Below are 27149 nucleotides of genomic sequence, written 5' to 3'. Positions count from 1 at the left end.
AGATGCTCGTTGCTCCAAAATGTCTCCATCCCCCATGCACGTGGTCACACCTCCTGGTTGTCATTGATAGATGTCCAGCCTGTTCTTTGTGTGACTTGATCTGGAGACAGTGGAGGATCTATTTATATATTCCCAGCATTGAGGCGCAAGCTATCGCCCTCTCTCCATTTCCTGTTGGTTGTTCAGTTTAAAATACTGTGGTTTTTAAACAGCAATTTATAGTCAATGTAATTTTTAAAAACAAAAATGAAAATAGTGTCTTTGTATATACTAGTATTGCAAGCTACTACTAATAGAAAACAACTGACAGGTTTTCAGTGACCGTGACTGTATTTGAGCTTGTGTTCATTGTTGTTAACCGGAATTGATTGGGTGAGTCTATTTTGTTTGCTGAAAGGGCCATAAGAGAAATGAATGGCCTGGGATCCCCAAGGGAGATCTGGGACAAATGGAGCCAGGCCATGCCATGCAGGGTCTCATCTGAGTGGAATCGCCAATGGGGATCAGCTGGGAAAGCATCAGGATGGAGGCAATGGAGTGGAAGGTGTATAGAGAGAGTGAACATGACGCATCAGATTGGTCTAGTCACCCTCCTACCCTATGAAAGCTATGTCATCATTTGTTACTTCCTATCTGAAGGATTAAAAAAATCGATGACACGAAAACATTACTAAGATATATTTGACTAACGTAAGCTAAACTTAACACATCCTCTGTTTTGCCATTGGAGTTTATTGTCAGGGGCCGGTGGTACCCGCCCCCTAATTTTGAGGGGGCGGAACAGACGATTTTTCAAAACACGTCAAGTGGCTTACAACAAGGTCACAAAGAGACTCCAAGGTAAGAATAAACATGAGTGCGTTTATCTTTTAGAATGACGCATCACATTTTTACTCCTCTTAGTACTCATGCATATTGATAGAGTCATGTTTTCTTTTGAAATAAATGTTAATTATCATAATTCTTCGTGGAGGGTCATTTTAATTTCAACAGATTGTCATTCATTTATGTGTTTTAATACCAAGTGAGATGTTGCAGTATTTCACTTCAGTTGCTTATTTTTTGACTCTGTTGGAAGCAGATGGCCTTGGGTGTGCAAGACAGAGCCATTGGGGCCATTATAGGGGCAGCAGTAGCAGATGCAGCAGGTAAGATAAGACATGGTAATTACGCTAACATGGAATTACTGTTTGGTATTACTAAAAGCAGAAATGTCATGGTAATTGTTGTACAACTGTTTTTCTAACCAGCTCTGTTGTAAGATTGATTTTTGTTTTATTTTGTCACGTATGTCATCAAAAACAGACCTTTATCAAGAGTATATGCATGTGAGGCATCTGTTAAAGCTGATAAAAAAAAAGGCGTGTCCTCTTGAGACATTTTGACTGCATGTTAGGAGCCTGAGTATCTTAAATAAGTAACAAACAGCTTATGACAGTTCCAATTTTCCAATTTTCTGTAGACTTTTATATACTCTCTTGTTTTCTTGTCTGTGCATGTACTGTATGTGTGTGTTCTCCAATGCAGCCCAGCCCATGCACTGGATTTACAATCCAGACAGACTCAAAGAAGTTCTCGCTGACCTGGAACCCACACCAGAGTTTCGTGCCGACTCTGCAAATCCTTTCTACCGCAGGAAGACGGGCGAGCAGACGTGCTATGGCGACCAAGCTCACGTCCTGTTGGAATCGTTGAGTCAGTGTGGAGGTACACAACTGAGTCAGGCGGGACAATGTGTCATACATTGTAATAACAGATTTTGTAAAGTTCTTAAATGTGTCATCACCATTGTGAGCCAGTGTGAAAGGAGAAGATAATAATAATAATATTTTTTTAAGTAATATTTTTTTAAATAGTAATAAAAATATTTTTTATGGGTTTCCTGTGGTTACTCCGGTTAACTTACAAATTCCAAAAATATAGTGAATAGCTGTTTATCTATATGTGCCATGCGATAGACTTCCTAACAGTCTATGAGTGTACCCCGCCTCTCGCTCAAGATCAGCTGGGTTAGGTTCCAGGTGACCCATAACCCAATTAAAATGAAAAAAAAAAAAAGATTGGATATTGTGGAAAAATTGTTATATGAAATCTTGGCAGTTTAAACTTCCATTATTGACCTTAGTAAATTGATCAAAATGACCTTCAATGAATAAAAATGAATTCATAAATTAAATAACAATTAATTAATTTATTTATTTATTTATTTAAATTAATTAACTCATTCACTGCCATTGACGGCTATAGACGTCAAAAATTTATTTGAACTATTTCTATTAGTTTAACATTTTTTTCCACTTTTGTTAACAAGAGTAAGAAAAAAAATATCGTACATTTAGACCAGATATAAAATTTGTGATTAATCGTGAGCGAACTATTGAAGTAATGCGATTAATTACTATTAAAAATTGTATTCGCCTGACAGGTGTAAATGTGGAGGATTTGACTCAACGTATCTACAAATTCTTTGGCGCGGGGACAGTGTACGACCTGCCACTCAATGACCCCTACCGCAAGAAAGGAGGTACAGTACAATTTCACAGTTTGATCATCCTTGTCCCTTTTCTGTTACGTCTTGTTTTTAATAAGTAGTCACATCTGTGAAGTGAGACATAAACCATTTAATGGGTTAGTCATAGTTTTTAAACCTGTCAGCAACAACAAAAATGTATGAATGTGACAAATGATTACATTTTCCAGGTCCCAAAGCTGTCCTTCCAATCGATGGTCCTTGGCTGAATGCGAGTCTGAAAGCGTTCTTCAGAAATGTGGATGCTGGCAAAAAAGAAACTGGTGAATAATAATAATAATAATAATAATAATAATAATAATAATAATAATAATAATAATAATAATAATAATAATAATAATAATAATAATAATAATAATAAATTAAATGTTTGCACGTATATTTGAGGCTGTGACGAGGACTGCCAGATGGACAGCGTCACCAAGCTGGCTCCAGTGGTGGCTTTATATGCTGGCCAACCTGAAATGCTGGAGAAAGTGGAGAAAGTGATCAGGGTGACCCAAAATAATGATATGTGTGTGGCTGTGACATTGGCTGCAGCTAGGTAAGGAAATACATCGAAGACATCCCATTCTTAACATTTGGTTTCTTATTGGAGGGAAAATTGTAATCCTCGACCGTTTTGTCTGTTTTATGAATGTGGTCAGGTTTTTGGAACATTTTATTCTGAATGGTCCAAGTTCCAAAGCTCTGGAAGTCGTTTTGGCTCAGTTGAATGATCCACAAAGACAGAACCCACAAGAGCTTGATAATGAAGTTATTGGTAAGACTCCTGTGTGTTTGTTGTGTACACCCACACTAGGCCAATGGAATGTGCAAGTCTGAAGCAATTACCTCTCCTTCTCCAGTTCCAAATGTTTTTGTATTATTTTTAGTCATTTATAGAGTTATATATGATGTAAGGTGACAGTGAGAAAGATATTTCAGAAAGAAATACTGAGATCGTTCAAATCATTCACAATATTTAATATAGTTACAAGCCTAACTTAATTTTTTCATATCTCCATGTAAGCACACATTCACCAGGTGAAGAACAACCTAGCCAAGACATCCCAGCAGCTCATACCCACTCTCTTCACAAACACATGAGGTAAGGTAGTCAGATAGTCTGATGACATGGCAAAACTCTTTCCCCCTCTGTTCTAGCCTTTCATCATTACACTAATGATCTCCTTTCAACTAGCTTTTTATTTTCCCCTTCCTACCGTGTTAAGTGCCTCAACTTTTATAAGGCTAAAAGGTGCAGACAATAAATACTCATGTGAACAGTTTTGGCCTAGGAGGGTAGTCATGATGTGCACGTAATGTGCAACTAAATGACGGTTCTGTCCAGCTTTGCCTGGTGCATTCCAAGGAGCACTACACGGAGTCCTCACGTCCAGCAAATTGGATGAAGCTGTCAGGGACACCATGCGCTGCGGGGGATGCACCGCCAGCCGAGCCGCCTTCATTGGGGCTTGCTTCGGGGCACAGGTACAGCAGTGAGGGGAAACGGACCAATTTACAAATGAAAAGATGGCAAAGTCAACCCCCCCAAAAAACATTTTTGACTATATTATGTTCTATGCCTCCCCACTAGTCTAATTATGGTATTTTGGTTAATATTGCATTAGTGGAATTAGCAGCAAAATCCAGCCGTTTTTCTCCATCTCAGGAGGCGGCCTTTTTGCTGTCGACTGAAGATGACATCAATGTTGCTCAGGTCTCAGGTAACAACCAATCACAGCGCAGCTTCAGAAAACAGGTGAGAGAGATCTGATTGGTTGTTGCCTGAACAACAGCAAGTGGCAAAATGGCCGTTCCATGAGATGGAGAAAACGGCTGGATTTTGCTTCATAACTCATGTTCCTAAAATTTTATATTATTCAGAATGTCATGTTTAGACTAATATGTGACTAGAGTCACATATAACAACAAATGTTTAAGGTTGACTTCCACATTTGACATTTAGTTGAGTTTCATCATGTTCAGAATATCTTTACTAATATACAAAGCTTAGCAAGTTTATTGGCAAGTTTATTACCTGTCACATTTGTCACAGATGCCCTACACGAACAGTATTAGTAATTAATTACCAAAATTACTTTCATGTATCTCTAATTGTTGATATAGGCCTACCAGTATGTGAAACCTCAAAACAAAAATATATTTTTAATGCAAAAATAAAATTTGAATGTGTAGGATTTAGTGCCATCTAGTGGTGAACTAATAATTCACTCGTTTTTATAACCCACAGTTAATTTTAATAATATGTTTTTTAAAAATGCTATAACATCAATATACATTTTTTATATACTCTTAGGTCTGGTAATCGTTAATTATATGACATAGGTAAGATACCCAAAGGAGAAGAACTACGCGAACGTAGTTAGCCTCTGGTGGTGCTTGCAGCTAGTGTCAAATAGGTCATTCACCGCTTACCTTCCTCAGCTGGGCCTGCAGGTGGTCGTTGCTGAGTCCCGTCAGTCGGGCTCTCGCTGCTTGTCTCCCTTCGCTTTGATCTAGCTAGCTTTTACTAGCTTCTCCCACTAGCCACTCTGGTTAGCCGCTCCAGCTAGTTCTTGCTAGCTGCTCTCGCTCGCTGCTCCTTCTAGCTCCTGCTCGCTTGCTCGTTCACACCAAATAATAATTGGTAGTATTTTGAGGCACTGTGGTGCGCGTGCTTCAAAATTGTTGCATTCCATTAGTTCACCGCTCCGTGGCAGTAAAATCCTATACACTGTCACTTAAAAAAATAATAATAATAAAGTAAAGCATATCATTATTTCTTGAGTATGGCATATTGTTTGTTTGTTTTATTGAACAAAAAAACATTTGGGTTGTTTGTTTCTGAGAGAAGCCTGGTAAACTGGCTCAAAAGTTCACATTCAAGCACTTGATGATGCTATTAACTTTTCCTTGTTTTTATGACAGTTGGTCTAATAGGGGTTTATGTCGTAAACCAACAGAAATTAGGAACAATGATTTCTTTTTTTATTAAATCATATGTAACAAAATAATTCAAAAGACTGTTAACACAAGTATCAAAACATTCTGTTTTTGTGTGCTGGCAAGATTATACTAAAACTATAGTGCACAGACCTTTGTCAAGGCCCACAATTTAATTTCTCACCTCCCTAACGAAATGCTAATGTTTCTTCCTGGGCGCATAACACATCCAATTAAAAACACTACATTATTCTGCAAATATAATAGCTGTTCAGTCCGGAGAGTCTTATCTTAACTGTGATACCATTGTTACTTCCCCATTGTGAATATGTGCGTGCATGTTACATCAATTGTCACACTTTTACGATCTGCAGCACAGTTTAAAATGGCAACGTATCAAACTCCTCCATTGAGGAAACACTGTCAGAAAGGCAAGAAAAATGGCTGCTTTAAAAAGGCATTAATGTTCTCTTTGTATCTGGGAAAGTCGCCAAAACACAGAAAGCTGTCAGGCGTTCGCATGCATCTCACATAAAGGATCCATTACATATAGGTAGGTAGTACCTTGAAACATTCTGATTCGGACCCAGTACACATAATCTTGAGCTGCATGAGCCTCACTTTAATTCAGTTCCCCATAGTATGATTCAGAACAGTGAACGCTGATCTGGCTCGTGTTTCCATTGTGGGGGTGTGTAGGCGGGATAGTGATAGCTGCGTCAGTTACAATGACATCATCGCAGCATGACACAGTGTAACTTGCCAATAAATTCAGCAAAGAAAAGGACACACGGTAAACAAAGGGCAACAATGGAAGACAAGCAGCATTTTTGCATTCTTTGTCCTTGGCATTTTGCTGTTTTGTTTATATATATATATATATATATATATATATATATATATATATATATATATATATATATATATATATATATATATATATACACATATATATATATATAATTCTTTTTTGACCAATAAAGAGAATGCAATCAATAAATTAAATGTTTGAGGTTCTGCTATACTCTAATGTGCAAAAAAATTATAATAATAATAATGCACTGATATGAGTTTGAGCCTGATCAAACTTTTGTTCAATATGTGTCAGTCAATCTTGTTTTTAAATGTATCTTTGCAGACTGGCCTCCAAGGAATCCCTGAGTCTTGGAAGAAGCGAACATTCAGATATCCTCGGCTGCTGGAACTTGTTGAAAATATGTTCAAAAAATCGGCCTAAATTGCAGTTAATCGTTGAGCTTGCGTTGTATTAATCCCCCCTGATATTGGTGAGCTTAGTGCCTTTCAATGCTATTCACTTTCCTTAAGTTGCAGATGTGCTTTGAAATGACAGTTCATGACAGTCTCGTTTGAAAAGTCGTGGAGTACTGAACGAGACTTGAATCCGTTTGCTGTGTCAAAGTTGCATTATGTAAGAAGAGGGGAGTCTGTGCCAAGCGCTTGAGTTGGGTAAGAACATGAGCTTGCTGTTAAAAACCATCAGTTGCTAATAAAGGATAGTGTTACTTGCTTGCCGCATGATGTTTTAATTGAAGTTCCAAAGTGCAAGAGTGATAGCTGAGGTTTCTCAAGGTCTGGAAAAATGAAGATTTTTGCTGAAGTGAAGAATGTATTTGGTTTTCGTCTTCCCACTCCATGGAGCATGTTTGGTTATTGAGAAGTGAAAGAGCAGATTTACTACTGGAACAACTCGAGACTGAAAATAATGCTTCCCTCAAAGGAGCTGTTCTGCGTTCCTAAAAGTGCTGACTTCTATATTCATTCATTTTAAGCACGCACGACAACAGATTTGAAGTTGGGATATCCAACATCTTTAACTTTTACTGTACATTGTGTATGTTATGTATAACAACTGGTTTGTTAGTTTTTTTTCTCCAACAGAATCAGTCTGAGCCTTTCTTTTCAAAGCAATGGATTGTTTTTGTATTAAGTGCAGTGTTTATGTCTACAGGATGGTCACCAGTTTAGACTATTGAATGAGAAACTACATGCTATACACAGTATGGGCTACAGTGAGAGTCAAACATGCTCTTGGATGATAATAAATAGGCAAGATAGTCAGAAAATAATCCTGATAAATGTTCATATCTGACATGTGTGGGCTAAGAATAACACATGAATGAACCTGATGATGAATAAACTTCCACAACATTGTTTAGCTGGGTAAATAGGTCACGGCTAAGAGTGCATAGGTAACAAACAGAGGGAAGTATTTTTATTTCTCCCTGTGCCTGACTTCCTCCAACACAGCAGGTAGTCGTACATGTCTGGCATAATTATATCCAGACCTGAAGAGTTGTTTTCCCCTCCCAATCTGCCAGAGTCCAATTCCCCAAAGGGGGGTTTTCTAAGAAATGGAGAGAGGGTCATCAAATAAATTGTGAACTGAAAATATTGCCACCCTTCCCGTGTCAATTTGTTTGTAAATTCAAAAAACAAATCCCTCCTGTCCCTTAAATTGGCATTGACAATGTGCTGAGAAAGATCTTGAGGCTTAGTTATTACACCACATTTGAATATTGTTACAATTGTAAATTTGGGAGTCAGGCCTTGACAACAAAAAACACCCACGTCCCGTCCACTGACATGAGACAGATGAGCCGCCTCCTACTACTCTCTAGTGACTCCACCACCTGGAGTTAATGCAGAAGTCATTAAAATACTATTATGTTTATGGTTAGCATCAGCATACAATATTTTGTAGGGGGAAGGGGGCAGTGTGGGCTGATGGCCATGGTCGAGAGGTCAAAAGTTCATGGCCATGTAATGATGATGTGAGGGCAGCATAGTGGATTAATGGTTAGCAGGTCTGCCTCACAGTTTTGAGGTTCGAAGCAGGGGGGGGGGGGGGGGTTTAGGTGTGCAGACCTTTTGGCCAGGCAAGAAAAACTTAATGTTTGTTTACATTCTAATGCAATTTAATTCCCACTTCTACACAAGAGGAGCATAGTGTTGCTGTAATTTTGTTGTTAAAATATTACATGTTAACGAAGTAGGCCTAATGTACGCCTATAAACGTCAAAAATTAATTTGAACTATTTCTATTAGTTTAACATTTTTTCCACTTTTGTTAACAAGAGTATGAAAACCTAGACATTTGTTTAATAATCTTTTTTTTTTTAACCAAAAGATTACTAAAAATTTTTTTATTGTAATTAACCGCATGATTAACTTCAATAGTTACCTCATGATTAATCACAAATGTTATATCTGTTCTATATGTACAATATTTTTTTCTAGGTTTTCATACTCTTTTTAACAAAAGTGGGAGAAAAAATAAAAAAATATGAATAGTTAAAATAAAATTTTGACGTCTATAGCCGTCAATAGCAGTGAATGAGTTAATATACTTATCTAGTTTATTTAAAAGGACATACTGTACATTAAATAATGACTTAAATTTTAGTAGGGCTGGGATTCAATTTAGGGGTGCTTGAATACCCCCCAAAATGGGCTAGAAATGGTGCGGCATTTGAATCTTGAGGTCCAACCTGCCTGTGCGCATTTTCTTCCTTCCTTGTGTGGTTTTCTTCTTCTCGCATTAAAAAAAAATACATGTTAGAGCAATTGAAGACTCAAAACTGTCCATAAACGGGAAGGTGAATGTCGATCTGCGCCCTGTGATTGGCTGGTGTTATCCATGGATGTATATGGATTGTGTGGGTACATTGTATTTGCAGATGGGGGCCTTCCTGTATTTTACCAACTTCCATTTTATTTTAGATTTACTGTGGAGGATTTTGTGCATTTACATGGGGCAATTATCTAATTTTAAAACTTACTGCTAAATTACCATTTGAAAAAAAATATATATATATATATATATAAAGGACATTTTAATTTTCCAATCTAATGTCATCGGCCCAACGTTCTCCTTTGAGTGCACCGTTACGTAAAAAAAAATGAAAGAAAAAAGAAAAGAAAATATTTTCAAAGCTTAGAGTGCGAAACAAGCGAATTACGCCAACACAACACTCAGCTGTTCGAGACGAGTCGCCTAAAGACCGCATGCGCAGTATCAGTCCAACTGTCATATTTCTTTGTGTGGAGAGGGAACGCTCTCGTCGTTATTTAATCTTTGTTAAATTCAACAGCTGGGTGGAACTCCCCACAAAAACTTGCTTCAGTGACGTTTTCAAGAGATGGAAGTTGGACTGCTTTGAAATAAGCCTACCGTAGTATCAAGATTCAATTATACACATTGTCATGGATTTTAATGTCAAGCGGCTTGCTGCAGACGCCGGTACTTTTCTGAGCCGTGCTGTACAAGTAAGTAAACGTTTTGCTGGTGGAAGTTATTGCTAATTAGCTGCTAGCTTACCGCCAAAGATACCTTTCGAAAATCTCGCAACCTCAGCTTTGACAGTGTTGATTCAAACAATATTTTGGTAAACATCGAGATGTGTGTCTCAACACCACAATGCTAAATCATGAAACAAGGCAATGCCCGTGTGTCCGTTGGTACGTTAGTTGGTTAACATAACCATCAAAACAGGCCGCGAAAAAAAAATAATGCTCTTTAGCTGATAACATCAGTCGACATTTAAGCCCCCCAAAAAAGTATGCAAAAAAGTATGCTGAACGTTACATTTGATATCTAGTTTAATGTGTGTTTGGCTCTTTCAAAAGTTCACAGAAGAGAAGTTTGGTCAGGCTGAGAAGACAGAGTTGGATGCCCATTTGGAGAATCTTTTGGTAAGAGCTGAGGCCACCAAGCAATGGTCAGAAAAGATTATGAAGCAGACCGAAGTCTTATTACAGCCCAACCCAAGTAAGAGCATACTCTTTACTCCTAATTAAATAGGCTAAGTACTACATTCTATTATGTGCAGACTCAGACTAAGATGACATATACAATATGAGGAATTTTACATTTGAAAGGACGTAGCATCCCCAAGATGGTGGTTGACATCCTACTGTTTTGTGACCTCTTGTCAACTCAGCTGTGCATCCTCCTTAATTCGCATCACTTTACAGGAAAACACGACAAATGGTCAACTGGATTTGTATTTTTGTTTTCAAATAGTTGCATTTTTTAAACGTGTCATGTTGTCTGGAGCTTTCTTGTGTTCAATGTGTTGACTTTTACAGTCCTTATGTACATGGCCCCCTCACTGTTGTCTCATGACTTTTGTAATTGAGTTTCCCTTGTAATTTCCAGATGTCCGACTGGAGGAATTTGTGTATGAGAAACTGGAAAAAAAGGCCCCGACGCGAATGAACAACCAAGAAGTGTTGGGCCAATCCATGATTGACTCAGGAAACGAGTGTGGTCCTGGGACTGCGTATGGTGACTATCAACTGTGTATATTTTCAGTACATACAGTGTATGCTCTGTACTATCCAGTCAGCAGGACTGAGTTACAGTGCTAGTTTCTAGATCGTACCATCTCCTGTCCAGTGCAATAATGGGAGTGATACATTGTTTGTTCCGCTCACTATTGTAGGAAATGCTTTGATAAAATGTGGCGAGACCCAGAAGCAGATTGGTGGCGCAGAGCGAGAGTTAATTCAAAGTTCTGCCATCAATTTCCTGACCCCATTCAGGAACTTTCTGGAGGGGGACTTCAAAACAATCCTGGTGAGCTGGTAGTGACTGATGGATGGCATTGGCTCAGTTCTCTATGCTTTTCATGCAATGACAAATAATCTAATGCTCGTGGTTGTATAACAGTTTGTCTGTAGTCAGTAAATTGTACCTCAGTGGCTAAATAGGTCAATATCTATTCGCTTTATTTTTTGTTCCTGCAAATGTTAAAAAAAAATTCAGTTGACAAACTACTTTATAAAGTGAAATTACATCAAATATTTTTTACAATCTCAGCCATGTTGAAAGCTGCAAACATACAGCGGTACCTTGACTAGTTAAGAGTGCTCCAACTTAGAAGTTTTTGCTTTGTTTTGTGAGCCAAACATTTGTTCTTTGAAAGACACACATCAATACTACAGTGCATGATAATGACTTTTGGCTTTATTACACATTATAAAACAGTTTTATTTCCCTATATTCTGTTTAAAAAAAAATTATACAATATACATATTTTACAATAATTAGCTTTTTTAAATTGAAAACTAGCGCAAATTACAACTACGAAAAAGCTTATTATTGAAATTAATTTACTAAATATATGTATTATAATCCCTCAAGAGGAAGTTCAATTTACAGCCTGCTGTGTATATAAATGAATGCCATAATATATGATCAAAAGTCAAGAATTTTTGATACAGCTCTGGTGGAGAATCTTAAGTGATGAACTGTTTCTTTGTGGCTGACAGTTAACTGTGTCTTTGATTGTTTCTTTGTGGCAGACGGTTTATCTTGTGACTGCTGGTTTCTAGATTTCAGCTTAAGTAAATAAATGGAAAAACTAAATGTGGTCGAATAAACAGCATTGTTTAAAATGTACCTGGAAATGAGAACAAGTATGTTTATGTTCATCATTTGTTTCCAGAAAGAACGGAAGCTGCTGCAGGTCAAGCGTTTGGATCTAGATGCAGCCAAAACAAGACTCAAGAAGGCCCGCATGGCTGATGCTAGAGCTGTCGTACGTACATTTAGCTAAATATCACTTTTAACCAGCGGTCTTTTAAATCTTTAAAGGTTGATCAACTGTCAAATGTTTATTCCCTAAAAATGTGAGGCAATATCCTCTTCAAGAAAGGAAACTGACCAAGGCCTGTAAGGTAGTATGAATGTCACATGAATGTCAATGAGTAAATTCGACACATTTAGACTTCTCTTTTCTGGCTGTTGTTCATTTGCAAGAATACCCGCTTTGCCAGTGTTCGCTTGTCCATTGTCTTCATCGTTGTCCTTCAAACATCATTCATATTTTTTAGACTTGAGCAAAACCAAATACAGTATGCGCAAAGTGTTGCACTCTATATAATATTATTCAATCTATTTTGTAGCCTTTTCTGTCATTGGTCATACTACAATATTAAAATAATGAAAGTCATTCACTTTCAGTTTTGTACATGCAGGCTTAATCTAATTTCTTAATTGAAACCTCCTCTGACATCAACCCTCGCTCCATTAGTTCAATGTTAGCTCCACCCACCAGAGGTTGTTGCGTTATGTTGCTTATGTATTACAATAGAACCATCAAAGCTTTCATCTCGTGACGTGGCCAAATGCGTTTTTAAATGCAAAATTACATCCTAATGGGAAACATTTTCCGGTGGTTAATAACCATGAGCCAGTGCAATTATCGATCAGTTATGTAATGTTAAATACTGCCCAAAATAAAACTGACTCAGTGAAATATGTAAGTTTATTATTTACATATTATTACATTTATATTATAGTAGACGTCTAGATGCATCAAGGAGTCAGTATTGAAATTAAAAGAAATGAGATCCGCCCACAGTCAGTAGAACTGGCCTCATTCCATGCAATCTGTGCTCCATGCAAAAAAAAAAAATAAATAAAATTGGTTTGTATAGCAAGGTGACTACAATGTGTTCTGTTTGTCACACAAAAGCAAAGGCGCGCACACACAAAAAAGTCCAAGTACGACTAGTAGTTACACAACAGCTGTAGCTCTAACTGCTGTCACTGTTTTTAAATTGCAAAGCAGCAGATGTGAGCAGAGGAAGTGACAGAGGTAAGTGGAATGTTGGATCACGTTTGACCTTTAAAAAAATACATACTCTGACACACACGCACACACTGCAGTCAAACTTGGACGTGTGTATGTAAGACTGATAAGAAGATAAATTAAATTACAGTCCTTTGCTCCTGACAGTGAAGCCATTGTCACTCTCACCAACACAACATATTGATAGACTCGGCAAGTTATTGTAAAGTAGGTCTAGAGCTTGTTTCCTTTTGATTTAGTATGCTGAGAATTAAAAAAAAATTTTTATGCTTTGCGTACTTTATATTATATCAAGTTCTTTGTTAACTTTTTTCATTACAATTCCAATATTTTGTGAGTGATGCATGCTTTTAAGTCTGTCTGTCTTTTTTTTTTTTTTTTTTGAAGCAGGCTTGTTTTGTTCCTTGTTCCAAATGTGTCCTTAGGTCTGGAGTGCCATTTAAGGGACCACATACTGTAACACTTGTCTCGTGTGTTGTATCCCATGTGTCTATCTAAAAAACCCTTTTAATCTCCCCCACAGGCAGAACAGGAGTTAAGGATGACTCAGAGTGAATTTGACCGTCAGGCTGAGATCACCCGACTCCTGCTGGAAGGCGTCAGCAGCACCCATGTGTGTATCCTGGCTTGCCCGAACACAACGTGTCACCTCAATCTCAGTCACGCAACACGTTTACCTTTTGAAAATAATATAAATTAAGATGCGTAATTGCCAAGAAAACCTTTTAAAGTGGCGGGAATACATTTCCTGTAATTAATAATTACTGTTTCCTGAATTAAAAACGAGTCGGCTAACTCGTTCATTGTCTTGACACATTTCTTTTTTGTGTGTGTGTGTGTGTGTGTGTGGGATCAGGCACACCACCTACGCTGCTTGAATGATTTTGTGGAGGCTCAGACTATATACTATGCGCAATGTTACCAGTATATGGTGGATCTGCAAAAGCAGCTGGGAAGGTAAAATAACACTGAGCAATCTACCATTGAATGCTTTTTATCATCTCATTCATCTTTGTTCTCTCTCCCACTAGTTTTCCTTCCTCGTTCTCCAATAACAACCAGTCATCAGTTACAGAAGGGGCCAGCATCTCTGTGCCCACCATACCAATGTCGGCATGCTTGCCCACCTCTTCTAGCCGCGGCGTCTCAGCCACATCAGGCGGGTTCAGCGAATTGCGTAGCTCCAACGGCAGCCGCAAGGCGAGGGTCCTTTATGACTACGACGCCGCGAGCAGCAATGAGCTTTCCTTGCTGGCTGATGAGGTGAGTCACTCTTGTAGCTTTTCACAGTATAGTGGTTCATTGATTAGGAGGTTTTCAGTTTAGGAGCAGTCACCCGGTTTTTTCCTTCTGCCTCCACCGGAGTGAAGTGAAATACACATTTGATTGACCAGTGTTTCGAAAGATGAGTCACAGCCAGGTCTGATTGCCGCCAAATCTGCTAAATTAAGAAGTCACTTCACTAGTATCTGTCAGAAGAAGACCTCTTAAGCCCTTTTCACACTGCACTCGCTCGGTGTGAATGTTTTGCGCGGCAGCTGGACATGACCCATTTCCAGCGTGCCCATATTTGGGAGTGCTGACGTAGCAGCCTACCAAGGATGTAAAAACATAGTTTTAGGTGATTGGGGGGGTTATTGTTCTTGAGATTTTTTTTCTACCTCTGGACCTGAATGACTTGCTTATGCTCTTATGGATTTTGATTTTATTTTCTTCATCTGTAATAGATAAAACAATCATTTATTAACTGCAGTATGTACTAACTTGAGTTGAGTTGGTGATTGTAAACATTTAAGTGTGATAAATGCGCAAAGAAATCAGGAAGGGGGTAAGTATTTTTGAACAGCACAGTAGCTTCTCCCATGTTTGTGGCTCAATAAAAAGAATGTAGGTGTTACTCCAAAACTTTGTTTCCCGTAATTTTGTTGTCAATTGTCCCATTTCATCTGTTTCAGCTGATTTCAGACGCCTTCATTCAACAATATGCCTATTTAGCTAACATCTAACGCACTGCATCATAATAAACTTGCATGTTTGTTTGTTTGTGAGAAACGAATGTAGTACTGCACTTGACATGGCTTCCGTAACACAAGAAACACTGTGTGTCTGCAGGTTATCACAGTCAGCAACGTAGCGGGCATGGATTCCGACTGGCTGATGGGAGAACGAGGCAGCCAGAAGGGCAAAGTGCCAATCACCTACCTGGAGCTACTTAACTGAAACATGTGAATAGCTTCTTTAGTTGTGAGCTTTTGTTGCCATGTTAGGAGTCACTTCCTCTTCAAATGTTATTTTATTGTTATATATATATATAATTTGAAGGGAGGCGAAATTAAGCTGTTTTGGTGCACAACTGCCTTACATTTCAAAAAAACTCAAAAGTTGCCTCTCTTCAATGTTAAGCAATGCTTTATGTGCCGGAACATCTCCCAAAGTTTTCCATGCGTTTCTTTTTGTTTACATTTACATTTTATAAATATCTTTATATACACATCTCCGATTGTGGCCTAATTGTGTAGGGTCTTTCTACTTCCTTCAACTGATGCCAAGGGGTACATTGGCATACTTTTTATTTTATTTGATTTTAATAAATACACTTGGGACCTATTGGTGCCCTGCTTGACAATCAACTTAGCATTAAAAGGGTTGGAATTTGGGGGTTAGATCACCAAATGATTCCCGAGCGCGGCCACTTAGGTGGGTGTGACATTCAGTGGTAATTTAACTTCAGCTTTGAAGTGAAGGTTGAAGCTTGTTTCGAATATCTCTTGGTGCAGTTATGGATAACCTAAATATGAATAGGTTAGGTATGGGCAAGTACCAATAATAGCTATCGGATCGGTGTGGAGTGCAAACCCAGCCTTGTTTAATAGCCAACACCGCCATCGGCAGCCCTCTTGTGGCCATTTTACAATCAGGAAGTAGAAATTACAGGAATAGAAAATTGCCACTAATTTCAAGTATTTTTAAGCAAAAATGTTATTGGGGGTATTTGAGTCTCTAAAATGATCTTTCATTGTTGTTTTGAGAAATTTTATGTATCAAAATTATTATTAGTATCGGTACTTGATGTTGGTATCGATTACTAAAGAGTTGAGTACTCGTTCTGGTATCGGTCTGAAAAAAGTGAGATTGAATATCCCTAATAATGATAATGTACAGTGGTGCATGGTCCTGAAATTAATGGGAAAACAGTTTGACGTGATATGTGAGCAGTTAACATTTAAATGCCTGATGGAATTAGTGTAATTAAATTATTGTATTTCACACAAAATGCTATGTTGAATGACAACTATTTTTAAACCACAGTTTTCGTCTTGCAACAATACCAGCAGTATTGAGATGGACAATTTGCTCTGCTTTTTCTTCGTGATTCCTTGATATTTATTGCTAATTGGAAAACTCCACTTTTCACATCTCTGTAAGAAATTGTCAGCCCAAGGCTACTTTATGAGATTTAAGTTAATGCTGTGTGTGTGTGTGTGTAGTTGGCAAATGATTACTTTTTATTATATGATTAATTTGATACCTGATATGAGTGTGGCCCTACCCCAAAACAGAATTGCATCTCATCATAAAAAAATGTTGCATTTACAGTGTGGAAGCTTTAAGTCTACCATGATACCCATGCTTTTTGATAAGATGTATAAAGTGTACACATTAAAACAACAAAAACATGTTACATACGTTCGTTTTTATTAATGCGTGGGATTTTGAATAACTCATAGTAATGATGGTTTGTTTTGTTTTTTATCACTCTGATGTGTGCAAAATGAGCCAGCAGGTGGCACAACAGTACTGTCTGCTTGATTGTAACAGTATGTACTCTGTACACTTGAAAGTTCAGGAACAGTTATTTCTTTACTATAAGATTTTTTTTTTTTTTTAAATAGCAGACACTAGTTTTCAGTGGAGTATAAGTTGAACATACTGAGACGGGTTTCTATTTTTACCTATTTGACATAAATATACGAAAGGCAACCAAAACATCTTAGCATTAGCTTTCAGTATAATGCTGTTCAGCACCACTCCAATCAAATTATTGATTTTTTTTTTCTGAATTTCAGTTTTTTTTTTTAAATATATATATAGATTTTTTAAATGTCTCCTGGATTGTAAGAAGTCAAGGCAAAATGATTATAATAATGTGTTCTATACAGCCCTTAAGGTATTAACATCAACCAGTTTTTCTCCCCACTTCAGGGGGCGGCCATTTTGCCACTTAATGTCACCTGAAAATGACATCACATTTTCTCAGGTAACAACCAATCACAGCTCACCTGCTTTCTGAAGCTGAGCTATGAGAAACTGATGTTATTTTCAGTTGACAGCAAGTGGCAAAATGGCCGCCCCCTGACAGGGATAAATGTGGGTTGATTTTGCTGCTTAAATAAAATTCCACAAGCGCAATATTAATCAGAATGCCGTGTTTAGACTAGTGGGGGAACACAAAACAAATTATTGGGATTAACATTTTTGGATTGTCTTAATTCCTCTTTAAGAGAACATTGATTCATCTTTATCAAGCGTGTGTTTACAGGGGAAGCTGTGTGAGGAGATGCGACGTGAGGCGTATCCTCTCGTGTGCCAGCATCCTAATGTGTGCCTCCCACTACTCCCACTGGAGCTTCATGCATTCCGTGCCCACATCACATTAGTGAGTACGAAAACACTCATGCGCCCAGATAACCATTCAGAACACTGACCTACTTTGAAAGACCTGTTACATTGGAGGCAGATTTAGCAAAAAAAGGCCAAAGGCACCCGGCCGGGACAAAAAAGAAAAAAGACGTTTGCACTCATTTAATTCATATTCAGTGAGCATATCATATGAAACTACTTGGTTGTGTTTTTGGTCATCACCTATGCTAGAAGAGTGACGATAAGGTTCACCAATATCTGTGGTCTAGCTAGCACCTGACCAAGACTATTTGCATTCGTAGATAACTACTGCCTTGTACAGATAATTGTGACCAATATATTTATTCCCTGATGTATCTAAATGAGGCAACTAGAATATTGGAGATCCCTCTCACTTCAGTTGTAAGCCACTTCAAACTGAAATCACATAAACACATATATGAACGAACGTGTGGCATTTTAAAACAAGCAAAAGGTCTACTGGACATCGTGTGTCCCAATGCTTTAGTGCAAAGTGTTCATTGCGCAATAGTGTTAAATGTCATATCTGTAAAATCCGCAATAATAATCATCACCTTGTTCTTTCATTTTTATTGGCTAACTCAGTGCTTCAAAAAAAATAATAATAATAATCGCGTAAATTGAACATTTCATTGTTTTCACAATCACCCAACATACTAATGCACATTCAGCAACTTCACACCAGGCGTTTCCTCTTTCTATAAAAAGTATTTTTTTTAATGTGATAATTACATGAGGGTTGCATTTCTGGTATTGTTGAGAAATCAGAAAAGTAATTTCCAGTCATTACCAGTTGGATGGAATCATCCGAAACACAAACCTCTCAAATATATTTGTATGGAAATGTCTTGTCAACCGTGTCAAACTGCACAAATGAATTAGGGAATAACCGCAGGGATAAACTCGTTAACCATATATCTTGACTACTTACTATACTTATTATTTGATTGGCTTCTTTTTTAATTTAATTTTTTAAAGCATTTACCTGCTGGAATGTTGCTAACCACTAGTCCAGTGGTTCTTAACCTTGTTGGAGGTATTGAACCTAACTAACCAGTTTCCCATGCACAGTCGAACCCTTCTTTTTTTTCTTTTTTTTTTTGAAAAAGAAAATGATTTTTTTCCCCCTCATTCAAAACTTAAAAATAGGGTTTACTGGTGAACAAAATAAACGGGGAGAGAAGCCTTTTCATCGAATCTGTCTGAATTCAGAAAGTGTTTCGTTATATATCACTCTCTGCTTTCTTAATTGCCCCACGGGAATAAACAGTTTTCTGAATCTACCGAGGCTTAACAAAAAGAGAGAGAGAAAATACTTTCTCCAAAAGTTCAATGATAATGGCCACTTTTGATTTTCTTTTTCTTTTTTGGGTGATAGGCAAAAGCTTACCTGTGAATCAAATGAAGACGACATACATACACAAGAATATATAACTAATTTCAAGTTACAGGAGGGCTTTGACTGAACCCTTTACTCCTCAAAAAACATTAGTTTGACAAAAAAAATGTGATTTAGTTAGTTAGCTTCAATTTATACATCTTCAACCGCCATGACCTTGATTATCACCACAGCGGTATTTTGGTTACCTTCTGGTTAGGCCTCATGCACTCTGTGTGCAACTACAGATATTAGCAACCTTCCTGCTCCTCGGCGACTTCACTCATTAATAATTCACACGCTTACAGAATGCCTTTTGTGCTTTTTACAATTGTTGATGCATAGTCTGCACATCTCCACAGTAGCAAGCACAAGGATCATCGCCCAAAAGTGCTCCTCAAAGTGCGGCGACACATTCGTGTCGATGTTACATTCGCCCTTCCTCCGATAGGAAGGAAACCCTCCTCCTTTGAGATACGGAACTGGGCAGTTGCTACACATTTGAGCAAAACAGGAAATTTCTTGTTTCCTCCGCTGCTTATAGCAACAGCTTGCACCACACCACTTCTGCATATGTTCACACATGAAGCGCACCACCAAGCACACGTTCGCACACACATGGGCACAGCCGCAGTTTTACATCGAGGTGCCAGGAGGTTGTGGCTTTGAACCACACTCAACGGCGCATTCGATGGGAAATGAGACCTTCTGTACGATGGTTGAAATGTTATCGCTAGCGCTGGTTGGCGTATCACACGTAGCCTATCATAGGAATCATGAGATAACGTGCAAATACGCCCCCAAGTGACTTTATGCACCACAAGTGGTTTCACTGATTCGATGCTTCAGAAGTGCTTATGTCAGCGCAATGCTTTGTCACTGATCTCACCGTTAATCTTACTGAAATGAAGAACTAACATTTTAAAATCTTTCTGATGGTTTGCACTGAAAAATCACCCGTCTCAAATAAACCGTACATTTTGTTCTTGGAATTTGTTATTGATTACATACCATGCAGGACTCACAATTTACCGACAAGTGATTGGATTATCAAAGACAGTTTAACAAACCAGAACAAAACCAAAAAAAACTTTATTTGTGAGATCATGTAACGTTCCAATTTATTATTATAATGGCTTGCTTTACTGAAACCTTATAAGGCATTAATAGGACGTAGGCTTTAAATATTTCTTTTTGATTGATTTATGTATCACTTTGGGCTTCAGAGTGAGAAATAAAATGATTGAAATGCCCACCAAAGAAATGCAAAGAGGTACAAAAAGGAGAATGTACCAAAAAATGTGTTCTCCACTTTCTTCGTAGCACAAAAATGACTGGTAATGCCGGATGTTGTGTGTTTGGAAGAGATCTGTACATTCCATGTCCGCTTCTCCGAACATATGCATTGTCTTTGTTGTTGTAAATGTCCTAAACCATTCCGTTTGGCAGCAGTTGAAGGGATTTCCTGTGAGGAAAACAGTGTGAAGTTTAGAGGCTAATGTGTTAGCCTGAGCTGAGGGAATGGTGGACAGCTTGTTGTCCCTTAGATCAAGCTGCTTTAACTCAAGACTTGAGACTGAAGCCAGAAGATGTGTGAGGGAGTTGCATGAAATATTCAGGGACTTCAAATTCAGAAAATCTGCAAAGTCTAAGTCCCCAACATGTGTGTTTCCCAAACCTAAGTGATGTAACGTTGTGCTCAGACTTTTTATTGATTGTTGGCCTCTTAATCCAGGGTTGTCGGATAGTTCTAAATGCGTGAGAGACAGTCCCGAGAATGCAGAAGGCGGAATTTTTTCTATGCGGCATCCCTTTAGGAAAAGCTGCCTTAAGGACACTGTGGTGTTCCAGGCTACACCTGCACTGGGCTCAACTTCCTCAGGAAAGCATGTGCCTATGTTGTTGTAACTAAGGTCCACTGATCTAACGCTTGGCAAGTTGAACAACAGTCCCAAGGATAAACAGTCAAGATCATTGAGGCTAAGGTTAACGTATGTCAAATTGCTAAGAGTTCTCAGCGTGACGTCATCCGCTACAATCTCTTTCAGTCTGTTGTTGCTAACGTCCAACTCGGACAAGCTAGCAGAGAATTGCTCCGAACTTAGATTCAAACTTTCCAGACAGTTTGTGCACATTCGTAGTCTAGACAAGGATGACATTTTGTTGATGAACCCCAGCGGGAAGTACTGCAACTGATTTGCTCGTAGGTCTAAAATCTCCACTGAGGAGATGTCGCCGTGAAGGCTGTCATCCCATAGCTTAGCCGTGATGTTGTTAGTGTTCCTCCTCACGTTGTAAAACTTGACAGTGGCGGTCACGTTGGAGTATGTGGCATTGTCCGCCAGGTGCTCGTAGAATTTCACAACGTTGTGGGACAGGTACAGATTCCGTAAGCGGCTGACGCTAGGTAAGAATGGAAAGAATAGCAGTTTGTTATCGGATAGATCAAGCGTCTCTATTTGGAAAGTGACGTTGACGTCCTGCCTGGAGATGAACCACTCGAGGAAGTTGTGGCTGGCGTTTAGGACCACCAGCTGGGTCATGTGGAAGTCGGTCAGGCAAGGGAGATAATTGAAGGCCAAGTTGAGTCGCTGTAATCTGGGAGTGCCCTCAAAGGCGTTGTCGATCTCAAACAGGAGGTTCCTCTGCAAGTCGAGCTCTTTGACCTGGTGAAGATCCCTGAATGAGGTCTCATCCAGACGGCGTAAGAGATTCCCCGAAAGATTTAGATACTCCAGGGATGATAGATTTTGAACAAGGATAGCAGCCATTTCTTCATCCAGCCTATTCTCAGATAGATCTAAAAATTTTATCCTAGACAACGTCTTTAAGGCATTTCCGGTTTCTGGGTAACTAATATACAGATTATTATTTGCTAAATTGAGACTTTTTAACAATTTGGAGTACTGAAAAGTGTTTGAATGTAACACCTCCACGTGGTTGCAGGCTAAACTGAGGGTCGTGAGTGAGGAATATTGAAGAGAGTCGTCCTGTAGTGTCTTGATAAGGTTGTGATTGAGCTGAAGTTCCTCGGTGCTGCCTGGTAGTCCCACAGGTACTGACGTGAGGTTGCTATTGTTGCACACAGCAGTTTTTTGGGTCTGTAGACAAGGAGAGAGAACACACATTTTGGATCTATGGTGGCTTTAAGGTCAAACATGGATTTTTTTCTGGCAAATAACAAACGAGTCCCCTTAAAGCGGAAGTCAACCCAAAAATTATCTTAACAATATGCTGTATGTTCCTCAACTAGTCTAAACATTCTGATTAATATTGTATTTGTGGAATATAATTTAAGAAGCAAAATCCACCCGTTTCTATCTATCTCAGAGGGCGGCCATTTTGCCACTTACTTGTCGACTGAGAATCACGGCTCACTTGTTTTGAGAAGCTAAGCCGTGATTGGTTGTTTCCTGATCCCTGAGTAACTGTGATATCATTCTCAGTCGACAAGCAAGTGGCAAAATGGCAGCCCTTTAAGATGGATAAAATCAGGTGGATTTTGCTGCTTAACTCGTATTCTATCAATGTAATATTATTCAAAATACCGTATTTAGACTAGCGGGGCTGCATATAACATATTGTAAAGAACATTTTTGTGTTGACTTCACCTTTTAAAGGTGATTTACCATCAAGACAGTGTATAGGCCTACATTGGATTCATAGTCATCTCTGTTTACCATATCTGCAACGACTGATGTTTTTTTTTGTGTGTGCAGAACTCATCTTAAAGTTATTAATCAATTTCAAACTTTGTCGGACTTAAGATTTCAGCAATTTTTCATTTTTTTCCTGATTTATTGCAATTGAAAATGCAGTTGCCAATTTAATTTGAATTGTTGATATTTGAACCTTTTTGTTGTTGTTGTTGTTGAACAGTTCGCAGTATCATATTCATATGGTAAATAAAGTACCAGCTATTGAATAAGAAGAACTTTGACTGGTACTGTATGCCGTTTTATAAACAATTGGAGAATATTTTTGGATGCATTGTGGTCATTTATGACCTTGTATTTCTTTTTTGCTTGTCTTGTCTTGTCTTGTCTCCCCATGCCTGCACTTCCTACCACATTCCCAAAATGCATGGTAGGTTAATTGAACTCTAATTGTCCATATGGTGTGAACGTAAGTATGGTTGCTTAATAGCAACCACTTCAGGGTGTACCCTGACCCTCGCACAAAGTCAGGTGGGATATGCTCCAGCACGCCTGCGACTTAGTGAGAATTAGTGGTACAGAGAATGGATGGATAGAATTGTATTTTTTTTAAAGTAAAAAATTGTGGTATGATCTATAACGGTATATTTTCCCTACACCAAGCAGAATGCTACTACTACTACAAAGGCATAATCTTTGATGCAATTTAATGCTCCTTACTTTACTGTATCTGAAAATGTAGCCTGTGTGAAACTAATTCCGACTGTCATCCGGCTTTTACTTTTTGGAATTTGACTCAATTTTTCGAAAATATGAATGTGCTTTGAATTTCTTATTTGTTGAGCAGTCTTTTTGGAAGTTTTTGGCACAGTACTGGCACATGTGTATGTGCTTTTTTTCTATTTTCTATTCAGTATACTGTACATTCATATTTCTTGAATGGTGCGTCAACTATTTAACTGCACCTTGAGAAGCTTGTGAACACGGGAGTCTGCATCCTAAGCATACGCACACACAAAAACAAAGAAAAACTAAATATAGTTTTAAGGATTTCTAGTACATTTATTTTATGTATCAAGCGATCACCGGCCAAGTGAGGATAATATGGAAAGTCAGCTCATTGTATGAAAGGAGAGAGCTTACCAGTTTGCACGGAGTGTGTTGTGGATGACTTGAGGCTGGTGCGAGGATGGTCCACATGGATAGCAATAAGCAAAAGAGGATGGCTGAAGGGCCGTGAACTGACATTTTAACATCCTCACTGCTCAGAAGATCATGGAAAAGAAAAAGAGGCATTTTATGGAAAGACAAATTCCTCCGCCACCCCCACCCATTTTTTTTTTAATGTAATTTTACTCTTTTTTTTTTAAAGCTACATTACACTCATCACATAATGCTCAATTTAATGTGACATGAAAAAATTAAAAATTAAATGTACATATTTATTTATCATATTTTGTCTTATTTTCAAACCACCTAATGAAATTGAGTTTTTGTTTTTTTTGATTGCTAGTAATAATAAATTATGTACTGTGCAGTGTACTTAATAATAATCATGACAAAATTGACCAATTTCACTTTTTGGGTCTCTAAACAATGTGGAAATTTCGGGAAAATAAACTTGCGTTTAAAGAGGGGTTAGATCAACAATTTGCGTTGCGCCAAAGGATAAACATTCAAAGTAATCTTCTTAGCTTGTTAGTTTTCCACCATTAAACGTGCATAATGCATGAACTTACAGTGGTGGTTAGGTGTGGATCCCCCAAGCCACTGATGCCTGCTCCCCTGACCATATCGCTGCCTCGCTCTCCGCCGTAGTGCGCGTTCTCATACGTGATCTTCATGTGCCGTCCTCTTGACAGAAGCAATGACACCTTCTGTTTTACTATTCACGGAAGCCTGCAACGGAAACCAAGTCACATGGACAAGCTGCAATCAGAGAGGTTCTCATGCCCAATGGGCCACAAGAAGGCAAGTGCTGCTTAATTTTTTTTTTTTTCTTCCTCCTCACCAGACCCCAAGCGTTACGTCTCACATATTCGAGTTGTGTACCCTGGCAGAACACACCCTTGACACTTTTTTGACACGCACTTGGCCTGCTCTGATCAGCCAGGAAACCAGTCAACGTACACACCCTTCCTGCTTGGTTTGAGGCCTGCTGCTACAACAGCTGGCGGTACAGTTAGTATTGTATTATAGGATATTATTTATTAAATACTTTCAATGCTATTAGGCCTTGATGTATGGACAGACCGGGTGAACTGAATTTATCAGAAATATCCGCTATTACTTATTTATTTGGCTTTAATTGTGTTGTCACTGGTCATATTTGGACACAAACTGTTTATCCTTGGTATCCACCCCACAGGCAAAAAATAGGGAACAAGGAATAAGGAAGTGAAGTGCTTGGCTGGGGCAGAGGTCATACTTTTAAGTGTGGCAATAGCAATCATGTTGCACATGATTCCTCGACGCTAATGGCTAATAACATCTCAGTTGACATTTTATGTGGTCAAATTTGTCTACTCTGTCATCTTCATCTTAATTTAGGGTACTGCCATGCAAAACTATCCAAAACGAATTAGGTTGATGGAATTTGTCGTTAGTACAGATGTATAATGTCATAAAAGACTTGAACTATAGTACTGTATATTGGGTAGCTACATATGACCACGATGACATCAAATTCTGTCATTAAAATGTATGTAGATGTACTAACCATTGCACAAATTGAAATTATGTGAGGCTAAATCATTACAAAATATACATTGGGTAAACTTTTTCTTTTTTTTTACATTTTACTGCAATTTAATTTCCACATTTATGAAAGTGAAGAACGGTGCTGCAATCATGTTGTTAAAATACTACGTTTTAACAAAGTATTGCTGCATGTTAGATTTCTCTAGCTTAGGACATTTTGTATATTAAATCTCTTAAAGAGACAGTGTGTAGGATTTAGTGCCATTTACTGGTGAACTAATAGAATACATTGATTTTGAAGCATGCACAGCACGCTTCCTCAGAGAAACCGCACTTTGCAATTACAACCGATTACTATTTGGAGTGAGCAAGCAGGAGCTAGTGGCAAGCAAGTGTAGCTAGCAAGAACTCCCTGGAACGGCTAACAAGAGCGGTTAGCGGGAGAGGCTAGCAAAAGCTAAGAAAGCAGAGAAAGAATTAAGTGGCGGGAGCCCGACTCATGGGAGTGAGCGATGACCACTTGCAGGCCCCAGCTGTGGAAGATAAATGGCGGTCGACCATTGGGTCTGGCACAAACTACAAGCACCACCAGAAGCTAACTACATTCATGAAGTTGGTCTACTTCGGGTATCCAAAACAGAAAGATCCCAGCGAAACATGTCAGCCTCCTGTAAGACGCGGCACTAAAGTGTTTTGATGTGGTCGAACTTTTATTTTTTTGTGCATATTATTGAAATTAGTAGTGAGTTTTTAAAATGAATTATTAGTTCATACTAGATTACACAAAATCTTATACACCGTTCCTTTAAATTTTAGGGAGACTGGGATTTAATTAAAATTTATGGGTGCTTGAGGACCCACAAAAATGGGCTAGAAACACCCATGGTCTTTTGATTATTTTTATTATTATTTTTTTTTTTTAAATACAGCTCTTGTTTTGATGCAGGTGTACCTCATGGAGTTGTCTGTGTACTACAGAGTAGCTGTTGTCCAAATTATTTATGTATAGTCATCTTAATGTGCTACATTTCTGTAATTTATTTTAATTGTTTATATTAATGGGAATTTAATTAGTTTGGTAGGAACATGAGAGAGGCAGTTGGAGAAATGCAGTTCATAGTAGAAAGTGTAATCAGAGCATGTCTAATGGTGTGTTGACTAAATGATTCTTAAGCATTATTGTGTGCGTAGCTTTGGGGATTACGACTGTGATGAGGAACGGCACGATTATGTAAATCTGCGCTCTATTTTCGTGAACTGGGGAGGAGGAATACTAGTTGATGTAGAAGGGGTTTGTGGGGTATTTTCGTGCAGAAAAATATATTTTTCTTCATTATTGTGGCTGTAGTGGAGTGATCTGGAAAAGCAAGATACGTGTCTATCCAGGTGTTGTTGTTTTTTTAAGTTTCCTTTAATGGTGGATTGTGTGTGTGGTATATTTTGTACCAGCCTAAAAGTTATGAAAACGTGTATTGTATTTACAGTGATAGTTAAATAATAATAATAATAATAAGTCACATTTACTTTTGTACTTAATTAGCACATGTCAGAGTCTGTACTTCTCTTTCAATCCGTATAAAATTCATTGGAAGACTTCTAGCTTGCATAGATAGCAGCACTGACCTCTTGTGGAAACATTCTAAAATGAGAAGTCACTAGAAATCATTCATTTCAAG

General features: G+C 38.3%; 2 protein-coding genes and 1 pseudogene across 5 annotated transcripts; 2 read left to right on the top strand and 1 right to left on the bottom strand.

Moving 5' to 3' along the window:
• The first annotated feature begins 768 nt into the window (after positions 1-768).
• LOC147155691 (crystallin J1A-like) lies at positions 769-6988 on the top strand (annotated as a pseudogene). 2 transcript variants are annotated; one of them, XR_015092226.1, is made up of 10 exons: positions 769-840; positions 1082-1148; positions 1528-1707; positions 2426-2524; positions 2701-2793; positions 2918-3074; positions 3178-3293; positions 3543-3620; positions 3864-4003; positions 6597-6988. The product of XR_015092226.1 is annotated as a crystallin J1A-like, transcript variant X1 (transcript). The 2 variants fall into 2 exon arrangements; XR_015092227.1 differs by having other exon boundaries at positions 787-840; positions 1079-1148.
• A 2496-nt stretch (positions 6989-9484) lies between these two features.
• On the top strand, positions 9485-16759 carry sh3glb1a (SH3-domain GRB2-like endophilin B1a). Its single transcript, XM_086066482.1, has 9 exons — positions 9485-9745; positions 10106-10247; positions 10638-10766; positions 10924-11057; positions 11929-12021; positions 13601-13690; positions 13934-14034; positions 14109-14340; positions 15190-16759. Exons 1-9 carry the CDS (start codon positions 9683-9685, stop codon positions 15295-15297), a joined length of 1092 nt encoding a protein of 363 aa, XP_085922608.1. The 5' UTR covers positions 9485-9682; the 3' UTR covers positions 15298-16759.
• A 3431-nt stretch (positions 16760-20190) lies between these two features.
• nrros (negative regulator of reactive oxygen species) lies at positions 20191-24811 on the bottom strand. 2 transcript variants are annotated; one of them, XM_086066253.1, is made up of 4 exons: positions 24513-24811; positions 23917-24034; positions 22048-22218; positions 20191-21783 (listed from the first exon to the last, which is right to left on the bottom strand). In XM_086066253.1, the coding sequence occupies exons 2-4, from the start codon at positions 24019-24021 to the stop codon at positions 20281-20283; spliced, it is 1779 nt and encodes a 592-aa protein (XP_085922379.1). In that variant the 5' UTR covers positions 24022-24034; positions 24513-24811; the 3' UTR covers positions 20191-20280. The 2 variants fall into 2 exon arrangements, with proteins under 2 accessions (XP_085922379.1, XP_085922378.1); XM_086066252.1 differs by having other exon boundaries at positions 20191-22218.
• Between the last annotated feature and the right edge of the window lie 2338 nt (positions 24812-27149).

Source organism: Leptonotus elevatus, chromosome 21, assembly GCF_054856555.1.
Source record: "Leptonotus elevatus isolate MCC_2025b chromosome 21, RoL_Lele_1.0, whole genome shotgun sequence".
Lineage (NCBI taxonomy): Eukaryota > Metazoa > Chordata > Actinopteri > Syngnathiformes > Syngnathidae > Leptonotus > Leptonotus elevatus.
Note: the sequence above shows the minus strand (reverse complement) of the source record. Positions and strands in the feature narration are given on the sequence as shown.